This window comes from Notechis scutatus, chromosome 3 (genome assembly GCF_049901735.1).
Source record: "Notechis scutatus isolate UNSWTSFEM ecotype Mainland chromosome 3, rNotScu1.2, whole genome shotgun sequence".
Taxonomy (NCBI): domain Eukaryota; kingdom Metazoa; phylum Chordata; class Lepidosauria; order Squamata; family Elapidae; genus Notechis; species Notechis scutatus.
In genome coordinates, this window is record NC_142011.1 from 171,135,729 (window position 1) to 171,154,068 (window position 18,340).

Genomic DNA, 18,340 nt, shown 5'->3' on the forward strand with positions numbered 1-18,340 from the left:
AATTTCTCCCTGAGAAAAAAAAGGGTAGATAAATGCAGACAAATATCCTTTACATTCAACCATATTAGCATAAAGTTGCCAATTCCATCTGAGTATAATCCAGATGGTTATTTATTTGTTAATAACTGTTGATTCATTTTTGTCAATTTGTCAACTTGGAGAAGGGGATTAGATAAACTTAAATTGTACCAAACTACTTGTGTTAGCTTCATTAGGAAGACCAGACCACGAAATAAACTCTACTAGGTATGTACAACTAAAATTGAGATTGACTGTAACCACAGAGGCTTTTATATTTATTTATATACCAAAATATGATTTTGCTGCACCTCCTTTTTATAGACCAATAAATTATTTACTTCCAAACATTATCTGGACATTCTGGATTTTAAAAAAATAGTCATTGTCACTTTGGCACTGGAATCTGCATGTCTCCATCAAGGTCATCTTCCTAACTCTACAGCCCAACCCTGTTTGAAACAGTCTTTACTGGAATGGCCAATTTAAATCTTACATATCATTGGATGACTTGGAAAAGATACAGTAAATTAACTGTTTCTGAGGATACTAGACATTGTATATGTCCATAACCTTGGCTTCCTTCAGCCAAAAAACATCTTGCATAAGACCACAAGAGATGGGATTGACGAGTTCTGCAACTCCAATTGTCAACATCTTTCTCATAAGAAAAAAGCAGGTCTGGCTGATTCTTACGTTCTAAAAATACAAGTGGAATTGACCTACATCAATAACACTTTGTGCATTTCACGGACCAACACTTAAAATTGTCAGAAGATTATTTACAGGGTTTTTCAGTCTCTTTCTCCTATTCATTTATGATTAGAACAAGATTTCTGTAATATACTGGATTATCCTTGTGCCAAAAGTAGGACATTCTTAAGAAACTCAGTCACAAACAGAACATTCACTTAATGTTCATATTATAGCAATGCCTTTTTATATTGATTTTTGTCCACTAACATCAATGGCTCAGTACACTGGATTATAGTTTCAGATACCAAACCACCTTTATTAGTCTGTAATATGGAACATACAAAAATTCTCCTAATCGTTCCAAAATTAAGTTTTTTTGCGGACAAGTTCTTTGAATTTGTTTTTGAATTTTAACTATTATAAACAAACTGCTAGTGGAAATCCAACATTGAAAGGGCTTCAAAATGATTCTATTGTGCAATAATTTTGCCACAGCTGCTTTTTGGAAGATTTTCAAAACCAGAGGGTCACCTTTTTTGTTGCTGTTGCAAACAATGTTACTATTTTAGTGGGATTTTTCTTAAAATTTCCTTCAGTTTACTTAAGTGACAGTTCCTATTGCTATGCCAAGGACCTAAAACAGTTCTTTTTTCAAGGTAAGTAAGAGAAAAATCTAAAACAGGAAATAAATAATTCTGAGATCCTTTATAGTCCAATCTAATGGAGTTGCAAAAGGTACAGGACAGCTACATTGATTAATGGTAGCCTTCTACTCTTAGCCTAATAGATAAAGGAGACTTAAAATATTTACACTGACTAATGTATTCTCTCTGCATTGAGAACTTCTGGACATAAGATGACAGATATTTTTCAAATCAAATGAACATTAATAGAAGAGAATATTTGTACAGGTAGTCCTCAACTTACAATGGTTCACTTAATGACCATTCAACGTTACAATGGCACTGGAAAAGGTGACAGGACCATTTTTCCACAGTTACCACTTCCAGCCTCCCCATGATCATGTGATCAAAATTCAGATGCTTGGCAACTGGTTCATATTTACGACAGTTGCTGTGTCTTGGGGTCATGTGATCACTTTTTGAGATCTTCTGACAAAGTCAGAAGAAGTCAGATTCCCCGGTTACTAACTTAACCACTTCAGTGATTCACTTAACAACTGTAGCCAGAAATGTCTTTAAAATGGGGTAAAACTCACTTAACAAATATCTCACTTAACAACATAAATTTTGGGTTCAATTGTCATAAGTTGAAGACTACCTCAGTGGTGGGATTCAATTTTTTTTACTACCGATTCTGTGGGCGTGGCAGGGGAAGGATACTGTAAAATCTCCAATCAGAGGTGGTATTTGCCAGTTCTCCAAACTACTCAAAATTTCCGCTACCAGAATTGGTCAGAACCTGCTGAATACCACCTCTGGACTACCTGTAGTTTAGGATTGAACTGTGGCATATTTGATGCTCTCTGAGCTTGGGTGTTTTCTTGCAGTCATTTCATGACCTAACTATTGTAGGTTACATTATTAAAGCTAGAAAGGACTGATGTTTATTCTCTGAGAAAGAACTCAGAGACCACCAAGGACTCAATAAATGAATGTTCTTATAAAATAATATACATCTTTTAATATCAAAAAATTAAAATTGAGGCTGGAAAAATAATCTATTTTTTGATTTAAAAATACATTAGAAATATCAAATATGTTTCCTTTGAATGAATACAGTAATTTCCCCCTTAAAAATACCATTTCAGATATAACTTGCAAGAGGCTTCAGGCAAGGCTTCAGGAATCATGCTGGTGCATCTTTTGATTTCAATATTGTTGAGCAATATTGTTGTCTGAAATTTCCTCACTTCCTCAATATATTTATTGTTTATACCTCAACTGATTAAAATAATCAAGGTCTTTATATTGATTTAATGCAATGTGTCTAGTTTGGTGATGTTTCCCAGTATTTGATGGAGGGAGGGGGGGTAATCACTTCAATTGTCCAAAGGTTCAAGGCATATTTTGCTGTATTAGAGATTAAAAATACCTATTATATCAAAAATCCTTGACTAATGCTGGTCAAGGCTATATACTCAAGGCTGAACACTTAAGGCTAAGTGCTTATCAAATAATCACTGTGTTACATGCAGTTTTATCTAGGATGCTGTAAAAAAAATTACCACATGTATTTCTGTTAGTTAGAGACTATTGCCTTAGGCTCAAGCTACATTGACACGCAGCTAGTCTCTCTGTTTCAGTTGTCCATTCACAGAGAATTTGGAATTAGGGGAAAGAGCATTCTACCTATACCTCTTATGCCACTAAATTATGGAATTCTTTGCTATTAGACATCATGATGGCTACAGTTCTAAACTGTTTTCAAAGGACACTACTCAAATTTAGTTGGGTTACTAACAGCTCTTAGTCTTCATGTGCATTTGCCACTCCTGAATCTAATTTGAATATTTGAATATCAACTGCTAGGGTACAGAGTGGTATTCAGCAGGTTCTGACTAGTTCTGGAGAACTGGTAGTGGAAATTTTGAGTAGTTCGGAGAACCGGCAAATACCACCTCTGACTGGAGATTTTACAGTATCCTTCTCTTGACATCAAGGGAACAGAACCAAGCCACAGAACTGGTAGTAAAAAAAGTTGAATCCCACCACTGCTAGGAGTAATAGTAGAAACAACTATATTACTCCTGTCCTTGCTGGTAAGTTTCCTAAATGGAGCACTCACATAAAAAAACAGGTAGAATTTTGATTGCGCCATCTTTCAGGACCAGCTCCTTGCCTAACCTATGGTCACAAGCCACAGTCATCCCCATCTTCAAAAAGGGAGACCCAAGCCTAGTTGAAAATTACAGACCAATCTCCTTATGCTGCGTCACTGGTAAAGTCATGGAATCAATTATTAACCAATCCATCATCCTCCACTTAGAGATAAACAACCTACTCTCCAATAAACAATTTGGTTTCAGAAAAAACTATCCTGTAATCTGCAACTCTTACACTGCAAAAACATATGGACGACACAACTCGACCAGGCAAAGCAATAGACGCAATCTACATAGACTTCTGTAAAGCCTTTGATTCAGTGGTACACGACAAACTACTCCTAAAAATAAAATCCTATGGTATCTCTGGACAACTGAATAACTGGATAGAAGCATTCCTGGCAAACAGACAACAAATGGTCAAAATTGGGAGCGTCCTATCAAATTCTGTACCTGTCAATAGTGGTGTCCCCCAAGGCAGTGTTCTAGGACCAACTCTCTTCATACTCTACATAAATGACCTCTGTGATCATATTAAGAGCAATTGCGTTCTTTTCGCTGATGATGTAAAGCTGTTCAATACCACAGACAATACTGCTACCCTACAAAAAGATCTTGACTATGTATCAGAATGGTCAAACAAATGGCAACTTCAAATCTCAACAAATAAATGCTCTGTCTTACATATTGGCAAAAAAAATCAGAAAATAAAATACAAGCTGAATAGTCAAGATCTTGTTGATGACCCAAGCTCTGTAAAGGACCTTGGAATACTCATCTCTAATGATCTAAGTGCTAGAGCCCACTGCAACTACATAGCCAAAAAGGCATTAAGAGTTGTTAACCTAATCCTACGTAGCTTTTTCTCTGGTAATATCACACTACTAACCAGAGCATACAAAACATTTGCTAGACCAATACTCGAATACAGTTCATCAGTCTGGAACCCACATTACGTATCTGATATTAGCACAGTTGAGAAAGTCCAGAAATATTTCACAAGAAGAGTTCTCCACCCTTTACTCATTGTAGAATACCTTATGCCACCAGACTTGAAATTCTAGAACTAGAAAACCTTGAATTACGCTGTCCTTGGTCTGATTTAAGCATGGTATATAAAATCATACATTGCAATGTCCTACCTGTCAATGAATACTTCAGCTTCAACCATAACAACACAAGAGCACACAATAGATACAAACTCAAAGTTAACCGCACCAAACTTGATTGCAGGAAATACGACTTCAGCAATAGAGTGGTCAATGTCTGGAATACTCTACCCGACTCTGTAGTTTCTTCCCCAAACCCCAAAAACTTTAACCTTAGACTGTCTACTATTGACCTCACCCCTTTCCTAAGAGGTCTGTAGGGGCGTGCATAAGCGCACCAACGTGCCTACCGTCCCTGTCCTATTGTTTCTCTTATTCTTCTTTATTTTTCTTATATGTACCCATTTCATGTATTCACAACTATGTATACACTTATACTTATTATCTTGTAAACAATTGGCAAATCAAATAAATAAATAAATAAATAAATAAATAAATAAATAAATAAATAAATAAATCTTAACTTTTCTGACCACATTTTTTCAATGTCCTTGCTTTGACCTGCTCCAGCCTCAGGGCTCTTTTCATGTTTCTGGGATCTTCTTTCCCTTCAGATTATGAAATTTGTAAATTAATAATCAGCTGGAGATGAAAATATCCTTTATGCCTGTCTTTACCTCTTTAAAGACATTCTAGTTATATCTTTGTTTTCAGTCCATGAATGGAATATCTATTGTCTTTCCCTTACTAGTCCCAGCTTGCATAACCCAGTTCTAGACTGCATCAGAATCAGAACCGGACTAGAGCTGGAACGGACCTTGGAGGTCTTCTCGTCCAGTCTCCTGCTCAAGCAGGAATCCCAGGGGTGGGATTCTACCTGGTCGGACCGGTTCTATAGAACCGGTTGTTACGATTCTGCCCAGTTTGGAGAACCAGCAAATCATGCCACTGACTGGCTCCACCCCTCCCCTCCCTGCCCACTCACTCCTTACCTGGCATGCGCACCATCAAATTTGCCTGCTAAATTGCTATTTTTACGTTTCCCCTCCTCCCCAATCATCAGCTGTTTTTCTGTGCCGGGAGATTTAGTGAGTTGAATCATCTATAAGAGAGAGTATTGTTGGAAGAGATTGTATTGATTTTCTTTAAATAGACTGTTGAAATATTTATGTCAGGTAACCCTGTTTACATATACTATGTGGACAAAAATGCTGTTGATAAAATTGGCTCAGGGAAGCAGTTATGGATGTAAAGCTAAGTGATGCCTAAGATCTCACACAAAATAGAAGGTATTCAAGTATTACTCTATTTTGTGAATATTTCTATTTTTTATTTAAAAGCACAGAGTTCACCTTGGAAAAACTGAAATTATCACCTCTAACTTTCCCTTACACATGTTTGTTTGTAAGCAACATTTCTTAATGCACTACTGTTTCCATGCAGCTCTTTCTAATGTAGGCTTTTGTTCTTTCTGCATTGTATACATTTTTATGCAGCTTTTAAATGTCTATTGCAGGTATTCCTCTTGTAAGTTTATCCTGTTTCTTGCTCTGAGTTGCATCTTCTTAAGCATCCCCTATTTGTTCCCTTACTCCTTCTAATTTCAGTTTACACATCTCTTTCTCACCTTCTGTTGAATTATTACCTTGTTCCTTGCATCTCTCCACTTCTTCTGCTACTTTTAGGAAACCATGTTTGCTTCTATAGCTCTCAGGACTTCACCAAAAAGCTATGTACCTTTTGGGCTTGAAAGTGCTATTTTGGCTACACACACATATATAAGACCCCTTTATATAAGAATATATTTATATATTGTTAATCCTAATAGGATACATAACCAATATGTATCTTATAATTTATATACTTTTAAATTCTGTAAATGTATCTATATAACATTTTCCCTCTCTCCTTCTCTCCTTCTTTTTCTTTTTTATTCCTTTTTATTGGTTACAATCATGATAATAAAAGACCATTTAGTCTAGGACATCTGACAAAAGATATTTGTTCTTTCTACAGACAGTGGTCCAAATGCAGCTCTATACTCAATTCTTGAAAGATAATCTCTCCATTTAGGATTTATTGATTTTGTTTGAACAAAATTAAATAATATATTTTGTATCAACTTTATAACAATATTTTAGAGGACTGGATATAGAGAATGCTGAGCAAATTAATAATATTGAAGGTGATCATACTTATTTGTCTGGAGTGTTGGAAACTATATAAAAAGGATATGTCATGTCTATGGTATATAAACACATCCATTATGCAATCTATTCCTCAGTTTCATCAAACAAAAATCTGCAGAGTGAGGTCAACAACATTTTCAATTAAATCTCTGATGTAACAGTTTCAATGCTAATTAAGCATTATACTGTTATCAACACTAACCTACTGTTTGCAGATTTGTCTGAAGAAAAAAAGGTTGTTTTTCTTCTGTCCATGAATTTCCAAATCTCTTAAATGTTTTCTATCAGTAGTTTCCAAGAAATGTTTGCTTTAGCTACAGATACATTGCTTATAAGTAAGCTCCAGGTTCTCTACAGAGATAATAAGAATCCTATTTTGTGTTGAAGTGCTGACATCCATGAGGTGTAAATATAGATTGCATTGTGTAAACCTATTTCAACTAATATGATGATTTGAATGACGATAGATATGTGTGAAAAACTATCTTTTTGAATTATTATTGTTGCCTTTATATTTTAAAAATACAGTATAAATTTAGAAAGAATATTATAATGGTATAAATATTAACAGATACAGCAGGACTTATTTTAATCTGTCACTCAGATAACTTTTTTGATAGAGGAGTATGTAGCATATTTAACATATCCAAAAGCAGACACTTTCCAAAATATGTAACGAATCAGATTAGGGAAAGTAGTATTTATTTATTTTCTCGATTAAATTGTTATGCTTCTCATAATCCCCTATAAGGTGACTCTGGCTGGCTAGAGCCTAACATAAATTGAACATTTGCTTCCTATTGTTTCCCTATAAGTGTGTGGTATTAAAGACAGAGATAAAAATCTTTATATACTTAAGTTGTATGCTATATATATATATAATATAATATACCACATAGTAATTCAAATTCATAAGTGAGTTAATATGCTGCATGCATCTCTTACTTAGTGAGATATGAGCAACATGATGTTGACTTGCAACATAATCACTAGATTAGAAAGCTGAGTTTATGTAGAATAGTTTGAGCATACTTGGAATAAAATATGGCTTTTGTCAGGTATAAGGCACACTGACCATATGTATTTGAAGGTGCTGCAGCATAAAGTGGGATGTAAAAAGTTAAGTAGTCATGCTGGATCAGATCAAGGCTTATATCAATCCGATCACTTCTTTCTTGCGCAGTCAATCAGGTGTTTCTAAGACAAATTGCATTCTTCCTCTGTGCAACTTCTATGTGGAATCCATCCAAAACCATTGAAACTCACTTAACAAATGTGCCACTTAATAAATGTGTCACTTAACATAAATTTTGGGCCAGTCCCTTAACAACTGGGTTACTAACTTATCAACTGTGGTGATTCACTTAACAACTATGGCAACAAAAGTCATAAAGTGGGGCAAAACTCACTTAACAAATGTGTCATTTAACAACCAAAAATTTGGGCTCAATTGTGGTCATAAGTCAAAGACTACCTGTACCCTTTTATCTTTTTCCAGTCATCCTTTTCCATGTCAAAAATTCTTTCTCTAACTTCTGGCAATCTGGATTGCTGCAAAACACTTGGAGCAATCTCAATTGAAGGTAGACACTATTTTCAAAAGTATGTTCCTTTACCCTGATCCTGAGATAGGTGACACGTGTGAATGGGATTTCTCCTTGTGTTGATTTTAACAGTTGTTAGACTAAGAAAAGGAACTTGGCTAGGACAATTAGGGAACATCTATGAACTGTACTAATTATTTTTTTTACAGTGATATGAATCCATCTGCTGGCCTGAATCCTTACTTTACTTGTGTTAAAGAGTCTTTGCCTGCTTTTTTTGAAGGTTATTACAGGTTAAATAAATAGCAGCACATCTTCTATTCTGTTTAATGTATTAGGAAAGTTGTATAGTTTTGTTGACTGTGCCAGAGAAAGAATAAAATAGTGTGAGGTTACTTTGGTCTATCAGTAAGTAAACTGACAGTGACCTTCTATTTGTTCATAACCCAGAATTCTTATTTTTCCCCTGACATTTTCCTCTGAATATTTTTTAGATGTTACATATTGAGCAGATTTTGGTTGGTTCTGTAGTAGGGGATGTCATCACTCTTGAAAATTGTCTGAGCTGAAGAATAAGAAATCACTCTTAAGGTTTTCCAGAATTAATAAAATATTTTATTGAAGAAAATAAAATCTATACTCAGTAGTTATACACAAACAAATAAAAACCCACAATACGCATACCTTCATCTGGGATTATGTTATAGATAAGGTTCTACAAAAGCCGTAAGGAAAGCTGGACCATCCTTGTCTGAAAAAGTATTTCATACTCTTCTAGTATTGGGATGAGTTTTGTACACATTTTATCAGTGACCTAAAATCTAACCTGTGATCTTGTGTTCACAAGTTTTATTTGCAAGTACGTAAAAGGCAGCATGGTGCAAGATTGTTCTATTGCTTTTCAAAATGTGGTGAAGTAATCTTGTCTCTGACTTTAATCTGGAAGGCTTTGGGGTTATGGACGGTCAGTCCTTCTTTCATCTTTTCCCTTTGGTTTTGATCTAGTCTCAAAACCAATACAAGCACATTTAGTGGACTGAACTAGCACTCACAAGAATCAGTCCAGAAATTTGATTTACACTGGAAAATATTTCCTGTACAACCATGTAAAACAATGACAGCAGTTTCTCCAAACTGTCTCTTTTTTTCTAGTATATTGCAATTTACTTGATGGACCTTTCTACCTCTTTGGACTAAGATATAATAGTGCTCTTCAAATTCATGGAAGTTTTAATCTGTACTTGAAATCTATATCATTTGAAGGTTGCAAAACGCCAAGTCCAGCTCGCGATTGATCCAAAGAAGGGCATTTTACATTCTTGTCAATTAGCTCTACTTCAAAATAAAAAAGCAAGAAAGTAAGAAATTGTTTGATTTCATTAATAGCAAACCATCTTCCAGGGCACTTGGCCAATCCTGTTCCAAATGGCATAAAATAATATTTTAATTTGTGACCATTCCGATAGAAAGTTTTTTCTTCTCCATTTTCACCGAGATAACGATCAAATTTGAATGTCTGTAATAAAATTCAGAACAGTGTATGTGTTAACACAACAATTTCTACAGAAACCTTAAGATAATTTAAGAATTGCAAATGAAAACTGATATTCTTTTTCCTGATGATTTGGAAATCAATTGCTGAATATGTTACTAGCCAGATAACTTAAATATGATGATATATTTCAGAATATTAAACAACTTTCAAGTAAAATATTGGAAATATGGATAAAATGTTGGAAATATGCAAAAATTTCAGATGAAATAAGCAATAAATCCTACTTCCCTTTTTACCAAATGAATAGCCATAGCCTTGATCTTTTGCATTTAGTTTGTCATTTTAATGATATCACTATCTTTAGATATTTTTTCTTTGCTTTCTACTTATTTCAGAAATTCTTCTGGGAGTAGGTTTTTTTCCTCTTCATCATTAATGAGTATGGATTAAAAAGCAACAATCACTCTCTTTCAATCTATCTATTGTTTATTTATTACACTTTATCACACACACACACACACGCACACGCATAACAATGCATATATATATATATGCATTGTTATCATTTAATTTTAACTTTCACACAATTATGGGCAATAATGGCAGATTGAAGATGGATCCATAAGAATGAAACTTCTAGATATGACAAAAAAAGAAGTATGTGATTGGACTGACTCCTTGGAACTCAGATAAACAGATAATCAGAGTTGGAAGGGACCTTGTAGGTCATCTAGTCCAACCCCCCACCCAAGCGGGAGACCCTACACTATTTCTGACAAATGGCAGCCAATCTCTTCTTGAAAGTCTCAAGTGATGTCGCTCCCACAACTTCCGAGGGCAAGCTGTTCCATTGGTTGATTGTTGTCACTGTCAGAAAATTTCTCCTTATTTCCAGGTTAAATCTCTCCTTGTTCCGTTTCCATCCATTATACCTTGTCTGGCCTACAGGCGCTTTAGAAAATAGCTTGACCCCTTCATCTCTGTGGCAGCCCTTCAAATATTGGAACACTGATATCATGTCCCTCCAGTCCTTCTCTTCACTAGACTACCCATGCCCAGTTCATGTAACCATTCTTCATATGTTTTAGTCTCCAGTCCCCTAATCATTCTGGTTGCTCTTCTCTGTACTTTTTCCAGAGTCTCAACATCTTTTTTATAATATGGTGACCAAAACTGGATGCAGTACTCTAGGTGTGGTCTTACTAAGGCTTTATAGAGTGGCATTAGTACCTCACTTGATCTCAATTATATCCTTCTGTTGATGCAATTTAGGATGGCATTAGCTTTTTTGGCTGCTGCTGCACACTGCTGGCTCATATTTAGCTGGTTGTCCACTAAGACTCCAATATCCCTCTCACAGTTACTCCTTTCCAGGTCAAGGAGATGCTAGGATTACTCACAGGCTTGCTTTATGCACAAGCTCCCCATAGTAATCTCCAGAGGTTTGAGAATTATAGGAATCTGTGAAAAATCACCATATCTAAGCCATGGTTTAGCATCTTCAAAAGCACCCTGGATTTGCCTACTACCTTTCTTAACTATTCTAGGATAGTTAAGAATTATATTTTTGCTAATGATATTCTGCTAATGATATTTTTTGTTATTATGCAAGATTTATCATGCCGGGAGTTTCCTTGTGCCCTGGATTAATGAAGATTTATTTAAATTTAAGGATTAAAAAGAAAAAAAATAACTTTTGGAAAACAGCAAAAAGGGGACTACAATGTTAATTTGGGAAAATTAAGGGACTAGGTTAACTTAAAAGAATATTTCCTGTAAGATACTTAAAATGGTGTGAAAGAATATATGAAGATTTTTTTCTTTCTTCTATCTCTTCATACTTTTTTCTTTACTGTTTATATTTTTCTTTGTTTGTATTTGTATGTATCTTTATATTGTACATTTTAATAAAATTATTAGCAAAACAGATTATTTGGCATCTAATTCTAGTATTTATGGCTTCTTTCTTGCTATATCCAGAGTAGTGTGCTGTATATTTGATCATGCTTTACTTAATAACCTCAGGATAAAATGATTATTTCAGACCATTTCTTTCCCAGTGATTTATCAACATCAGTAAAACATAATGTCTTAGGAAACTAACACTGAAATAATTATTGGGATGATAACTCATTTATCATTATAAATGAAAAGTATTAATCCACCTAATTATTGGTAATACTGAATCAAAGATGGAGCCTGAACAAATACTGATATTATTTTGCCTGTGGTATTAAGTTCTTACCTGTGGGAGAATTCACTGAGCAAAATTCAAATTGTTTTATAATATAGAATAATTTCTTCCTATTCATAGTCAGGCAAACTATTTTGTTGGAAAACTCACCAGTGGATCAGGATAGATTTCGGGATCAAGATGTAACAGCTGGGGATAAACAGCTATGATGTCATCTTTGCGGATATGGTAGGAATCGCTGCTCAATTGCAAAATGAAATCTTTCTTTGCAACTCGGACTGTCATGGAGGCACTGGAGAGTCTTAGTGCTTCTTTTATAACACTGTCTGTGTAAAGAGAGTAGAAATAAACTTTCATCTAAATGTAAGATAAACAGCTGTGTTACTGTACTGATAGCAAAGTCAAAAGTAATCTGATCCAGTAAAAATGAAAGACCAAAACCAATGCATGAACTGTTGTTCCAGCCAAGCATACTAAATTTCATCATTAGAGCACGACTAAGACTATTATTCAGCTGATTTGTTCTGATGATTAGTGGTTTCTAAATTCTAGCAGATGGGAGTTCATATATTTCAGTAAAAGTTAACCAAGCGTACCTAATATAGGCATGTCATCTAGCTGTTTTTGATTCAAGCAAATGGGTTTCCTGCTTGAACAAATCTTTTCGCCAGCATCTTTTAGCACTCGTTCAGCCTCTTTTGTAACTGCTTTCATTGCACTGGGATTCCTGAAAGAGAAAGACACAGTGAAATCACAATACAAATGTTTGTTATTAATCATCTGTGTTGTCCATCTTGCCGAGGAGACTCTAGACATTAATCTAAGCCATACAATGAACATTAATAAAAATACATTATGACAATCATTGTGCACTATCCTCAGAAACAGCTCGAGATTGTGATGACTTTCAGGCAGGCCTTACCATGATAATCATATCTTTAAAAAACCAAGAGAGGAAGCATGGCCACTGGCAGCATTTCTATCTGGACTCAGCTATGAAAATGTGGTTGCTATGAAAATGTGGTTGTATGGCTCAGTTTACATATAGAAATGTTCTGTCTACACCCCTCTCTATGATCAGCTTTACTGTTTTTCATTTTGCCTCTCAGTCTTAGTATCCCACTATCAAAATGTATTCTGAAAGCATGTTTTTAACCTCATACATACTCTAAAAAGGAGACAATTGAAAAGTTATCTTATCCTGAGTATTGGAGACTTAAGCATCAGAACTTTGAAATTGGCATGTTGTAACTTTAACATAACTAAATTTATATTTCTGCAGCAATTATACCTAAACAAGTTGCACAGTTATTGTATACTATTCAGTTCAGTCTTGTTTACAACCTTTAAGGCATATTAAAGCATTCAATCATATTTATTGGGATTCCGTTCAGTTCTCCAAGATGTGTCTTTCTGTATTTCTATATATTTGAAGCACTGTATTTCTACTGACATCAAATTTCTATGAAGATATTATGTAGTTCCATCCTTTCTCCTGAATACATGAGCCAATTAATCCTTATGGAGGTCAGATTAATGATAAATGAATCAATATAGGGCGTGTATCATCAGAATAATCTCACCAGTTTTCGTAAATTGTATTGCTAATATTAGGATGCTGCAAGCATTTGTTACAGGGTATTTACACAATCTAATTCTGAGCAAATATAAATGGCCTTTTTTAGAGTTTATTTTAATGCTCTTCCTTTTGTAATATTGGTTTCATGGGATTCTTTATCTGCAGAGATGTTCTCTAAAAGAACATCATGGAATCGCAAATGCAGATTATCCTAGGATAACAAATCCTGAATTTCTGCCCAGCATAAGCTTTGTAAGAGTTCTGCTTTGAAGTCATTAGATAATATTGGTTTGTAAAAGGCTGTCCTAAGTTTTGTAGCAAAAATGAAACATATAAATAGTGTTTTACAAAATAATAACCTACAGCAATACAATTGCAAAAGAGCTGGTTGTTCAATTCTTCCCAGTTTTGAGGATACATGCACTGCTCATTTCTTAACAAACCATGTCTATCACGGCAATGGCGTCAGGTGCAAAAGACAAACCATGTCTATCACGGCAATGGTGTCAGGTGCAAAAGACCAGGTCCACATGTAAAAGTCCAATTTAACTGATTTATTTCTACAAGCCAGAAAAAAGTACAGGAATCTTCTCAATTTATAGTCAGCATCTGGTTAATGGGTCAATGGCAATCAAGGTAGGAGGTTGTGGATTTTCTCTGTGGCTAAGTAATGATTCTAGGGGTGGAGGCCCGTGGGCCAGATGCATCACACACAGGCCATGCCCACCCAGCTCTGCGAAGGGAAAAAATGTTGCAAAATATCACATGACAATAACATCTCTAATTAGACACCTATGTTCTAGGCTGACCCCTCTTTTTCCCTGGGCCCTGGCTCTGCCAGTCCTTTTCTATAGTGTTCTAATAAGTCATGCTTTATTAATAGTGTCTGAAATCTGACAGGCAGAAGAAAATGTTTAACAAATATCATTAATATATTTAAAAATATTCACCCAGCTTATCAACAAATACTCATTTCACCATTTAGTGAACAGTAAATGAACTGACCATAATAAATAGAAATAGTTTTCTTGTTGACCACTATTTGTATGAACTCACCTAATAAGATAGAACGAACTCCAAAATGTAGCAGGTATTGTGTTAGCTTGTGATGCCCACAGGATTGCAAGATGTGTCTTTGCTTTATCCATATCATCAAAAGTGGACAATGTATCATTCAAGTACATACGGAGAGAAATGAGTTCCGAAATGTTTTCTCTTTTTTCAAGGTTCTCATGGAGCAGAGCCTCAGCTAGCTTCTCTCGTGCACTGTAAGCATTTTTAAATAGATGGATTGGAAGACCTGCTACAAGAGCTGGGAAGATTTGGTCAAATTCCTTGAAGTTCTCTAGGGCACTGAGGATACGTGCTCTCTGGTCTTGTTGACTAGAAGAAAGGACCTTGTCGTGATGTGTATTAAATTCTGTACCAAACAATGTTAAAAACCCAGATTCAAACATCACACGATAGCAGAATTCATAAAGCTTATCAGTGACCCAGTCATTGAGATTCGTTTTTTCTGCACTTGACTCCACCATGACATAATGCAGGTTCTCCATCATAGTTTCACTGAGAAATGTTAAGGCATTACCCTGCAATGTTCTTATGAAGGTATGGTGCATATTCTCAGTAGTGAATCCATCGCTTGGATCAATGCTTGCGTGTCCAAAGGCCTGCCACCAAATATTGAGAATATTAATTGCCACAATTAATTATCTAATCTCGTGTCCTATCCCTCTTCTCGCCCTATTTTGATGGCATTTAACCCACCACAAATCATCTTAAAGGTAGAACTGAATGGCACTACTTAAAGTGTTGTATATCCTGGACTAACTGAATAATAATGTGCATCTGAAATTGAAAGCACTTTATTTTTTCTATAATTTATAAAAGGGAAAGAAAAAACATTGGGATGAGGTATACTTAAACATATTGCATACTGATGAATTCTGAGTGGTAGAGTGGTAGAGTACAGCCATTTAGAATCCCCATTTAGTAAACATTTAAACTCCAGAGATTCATCTACAATAGGAAATGGATTTACATCCATCATTGGCTTTATTTGGTAGATGAGAAGATGATACCAAATACTAAATCTGAAACCAATCTAAAACCTATCTTTCAGATTAAAAATCCATCATAATAATGATTGTCTTTATGGCAGAAAATTTGCCAGAACTGGTGTCTTTATTTGAAAGATATAAATCACACTGATACCGGCCTGACAGCAAGTATTATTAGGCAAGAAAGCACAAAATTACATCCTGAATCAGTCAGGATCAAACAAATAACTAAACTGATACTAAGTTAGAATCCTACATTTATATTCTTGCTTTCTTTGCTGTTGTTATGTGACTTTTGAAAATAAATAATTTAAAGTGAAATTTCTAGGTATGACTGGAAGTTAGTCCCAATGAGTGCATAGGAACTATACAATACATTCATCTGTATTCCTGCAATTTATCTTCTTAAGTACGCTGGCATTGATTAATCAAAATCCATAAAGAAAATCAATCTCAATATACATTAAGGAAGATTCTTTTAGGCTGTAAAAGAAGTAGAAGCAGTTTGAATTACGGAACTCTAAATAAGATAAAGCAATAAGTAAATTTAATGTGAAAATTGGTTTCAACCCATTGGACTGAAAAGTTTGAATCTGAAGAATATTGGGACAGCATCCTTATATTGTGCTAACAACCCCAAACCCCGCACCAAACAGTATTTGATGCCATGGTTTTTAAATTGAGCCCGTCACTCTGCCCACTTTTAACAGAAAAAGTACTTTATTACTATAGTTATTCTTCTGAAATGCTACCTTTGCTGAAGTTGCAAAATGGAATTTTTTCCAGTCTAGGTTTCTTCCTTGTTGCATCACTGCATGGTAGGAGAAAGGATCTGTAAGAAAATGGACATATTTTCCAGCCAATTGACATGTGAAAGTGGGACCATGCTTCTTTTGTCGTTCCCTGAGGAATTTGAGAGGATTGGCCCCAAACTGTAAAGCACAGCCAAGATATGGAAGCACTCCATTCTCCAAAGGTGGCTCCCCTTGACGTCTAAAGAAAGGAATATATATTCATATTTAATTTACAATAAAAATTAAGAGTTGCAATAGTGGCGAATATCTGTACCCCGGGCATAGGATCAGGGTGAGGGTTCATTCTCCGAGCTTGTGGGTTGGTTTCCAAACATTTCATTACCAGGTTAGATCACATCTTCAGTGGAGTTTAAGGGATCTCCTAAACTCCACTGAAGATGTTACCTAGCCTGGTAATGAACTGTTCGGAAACCAACCCACAAGCTCAGAGAACAAACCCTCACCCTCATAAATTAAGGTTTTGCCTTGATGTTTGCTGGGCAAACACTATTTATAGCTTGGTACTTTCACCATTACTAGGAAGACTTTGCTCTCCCCTAAGTGGTAAATCTATTGAGGAGGTAGTAGACAATTGATGAGAACTCAGTGATTTCAGTTCAGTCTGGAAGCTTAATATAGCTCCAATAATAAGAATGCCTCAGATCGATTATAAATCAAATTCAATGAAATCTATTTGCCAAGCTAAAGTTATCATTTATACTTCGTTTACTTTGAGGCAGTTTATCCAACCCTTTGAATAAAATGCTGATTCATGATAAAATATGAATAATCTATCTATATATATGATTACAATGTCTATTTACACATATCTCTATTTCTTTCACACACACACATGCTTCATTTATGCTGAAAATAGATTATAGAATCCTATTCTGCTTTCCTATACATATACATCTGAACAATCAATCATTGTATCAATTAGTTAATAAAAGTGTTAAATACAGATTTTTTTCAAAAAGAAATCTATATTATCAAACAGGAGGAAAATCAGAGTTCATGACAGAATGTTTGAAAGTAATCTTTCTTACCTTTTTCTTACTCCCAGAATATACCACAAACTACCACACAATATTATCATTGCTCCCCATGTCAAAAGCAAAGCCATCATATCAGAGAACTATAATAAATTCCAAAAATGATACAAGTCTGACACTAATACAGGCAATTTCACTAATACAGGCAATTTCACTAATACAGACAATTTCTTAGATTCAGAAGGCTCATCTATTTATTTCACTGAACTAAAATAACCTGTGCAAGCTATTAATTAACTATTTCTTTACAAAATTTCTATGCTTGCGTTTGGAGCAAAAGCTTTGTGAAAAATCGGATTGCACATCTTAGATTTGACCTTGAGCTGATTATCACTTATCAGGTCCAAAGTAATCAAAAAATTTAATGGCTGATATTTTAAAAGCCTATCAGATGTGTTTTCATTTATCAAGTAGACTTAACAAATACAGTTTATAGTTCTTGGCTTTATACGAATGACTTGGCTTTATTTGATAACTCTGCACACCCACTATCTGGAATATCACCACATGATTTTGTCTTAGGCAACCTTTTCTAAGCTATTGCCCTCCAACTTGTTATATTATAATTTACATACTGTGTTGGCTGAGAATTCTGGAAGTTGCAATTAACATACCTAAGGAGAGAAAAAAAGAAAGAATCTATCTTTGCCCATGGTGACAGGTGAATTTGGTTGGCTTCTACTAGATTTGTGCTCTACTTTAGATTTAATTTGAAGGCAAAGGGGCACTTGGGACATTGTCTAGCACTCATCTGCAGCTCCTTAAGGCAGCTGGACCTTTCCGGGGAATTATACAGCTGTTCTCTACCACTGCCTTTGAATCTGAAGTGCTGTCCAATTCCAGCTGCTACATCTTGCAAAAAGAAAACTGTTTTCACTTTCT

The 18,340-nt window shown here is 35.1% G+C and overlaps 1 protein-coding gene across 1 annotated transcript; it reads right to left on the reverse strand.

Annotated features, from left to right (window-relative positions):
* Window positions 1-8,885: 8,885 nt before the first annotated feature.
* On the reverse strand, window positions 8,886-17,589 carry CYP7A1 (cytochrome P450 family 7 subfamily A member 1). Its single transcript, XM_026692383.2, has 6 exons — window positions 17,453-17,589; window positions 16,362-16,602; window positions 14,606-15,219; window positions 12,567-12,697; window positions 12,121-12,296; window positions 8,886-9,797 (listed from the first exon to the last, which is right to left on the reverse strand). The coding sequence occupies exons 1-6, from the start codon at window positions 17,530-17,532 to the stop codon at window positions 9,501-9,503; spliced, it is 1,539 nt and encodes a 512-aa protein (XP_026548168.2). The 5' UTR covers window positions 17,533-17,589; the 3' UTR covers window positions 8,886-9,500.
* Between the last annotated feature and the right edge of the window lie 751 nt (window positions 17,590-18,340).

Bases quoted from the DNA above. Each gene is read 5' to 3' on its own strand.
- CYP7A1 (XM_026692383.2), bottom strand. From the start codon at position 17,532: ATGATGGCTTTGCTTTTGACATGGGGAGCAATGATAATATTGTGTGGT. The intron at 16,603-17,452 runs GTAAGAAAGATT...TCCTTTCTTTAG, and splicing joins ATTCTGGGAGTAAGAAAAAG to ACGTCAAGGGGAGCCACCTT. The intron at 9,798-12,120 runs GTGAGTTTTCCA...ATTTTATTACAG, and splicing joins AAATCTATCCTGATCCACTG to ACATTCAAATTTGATCGTTA.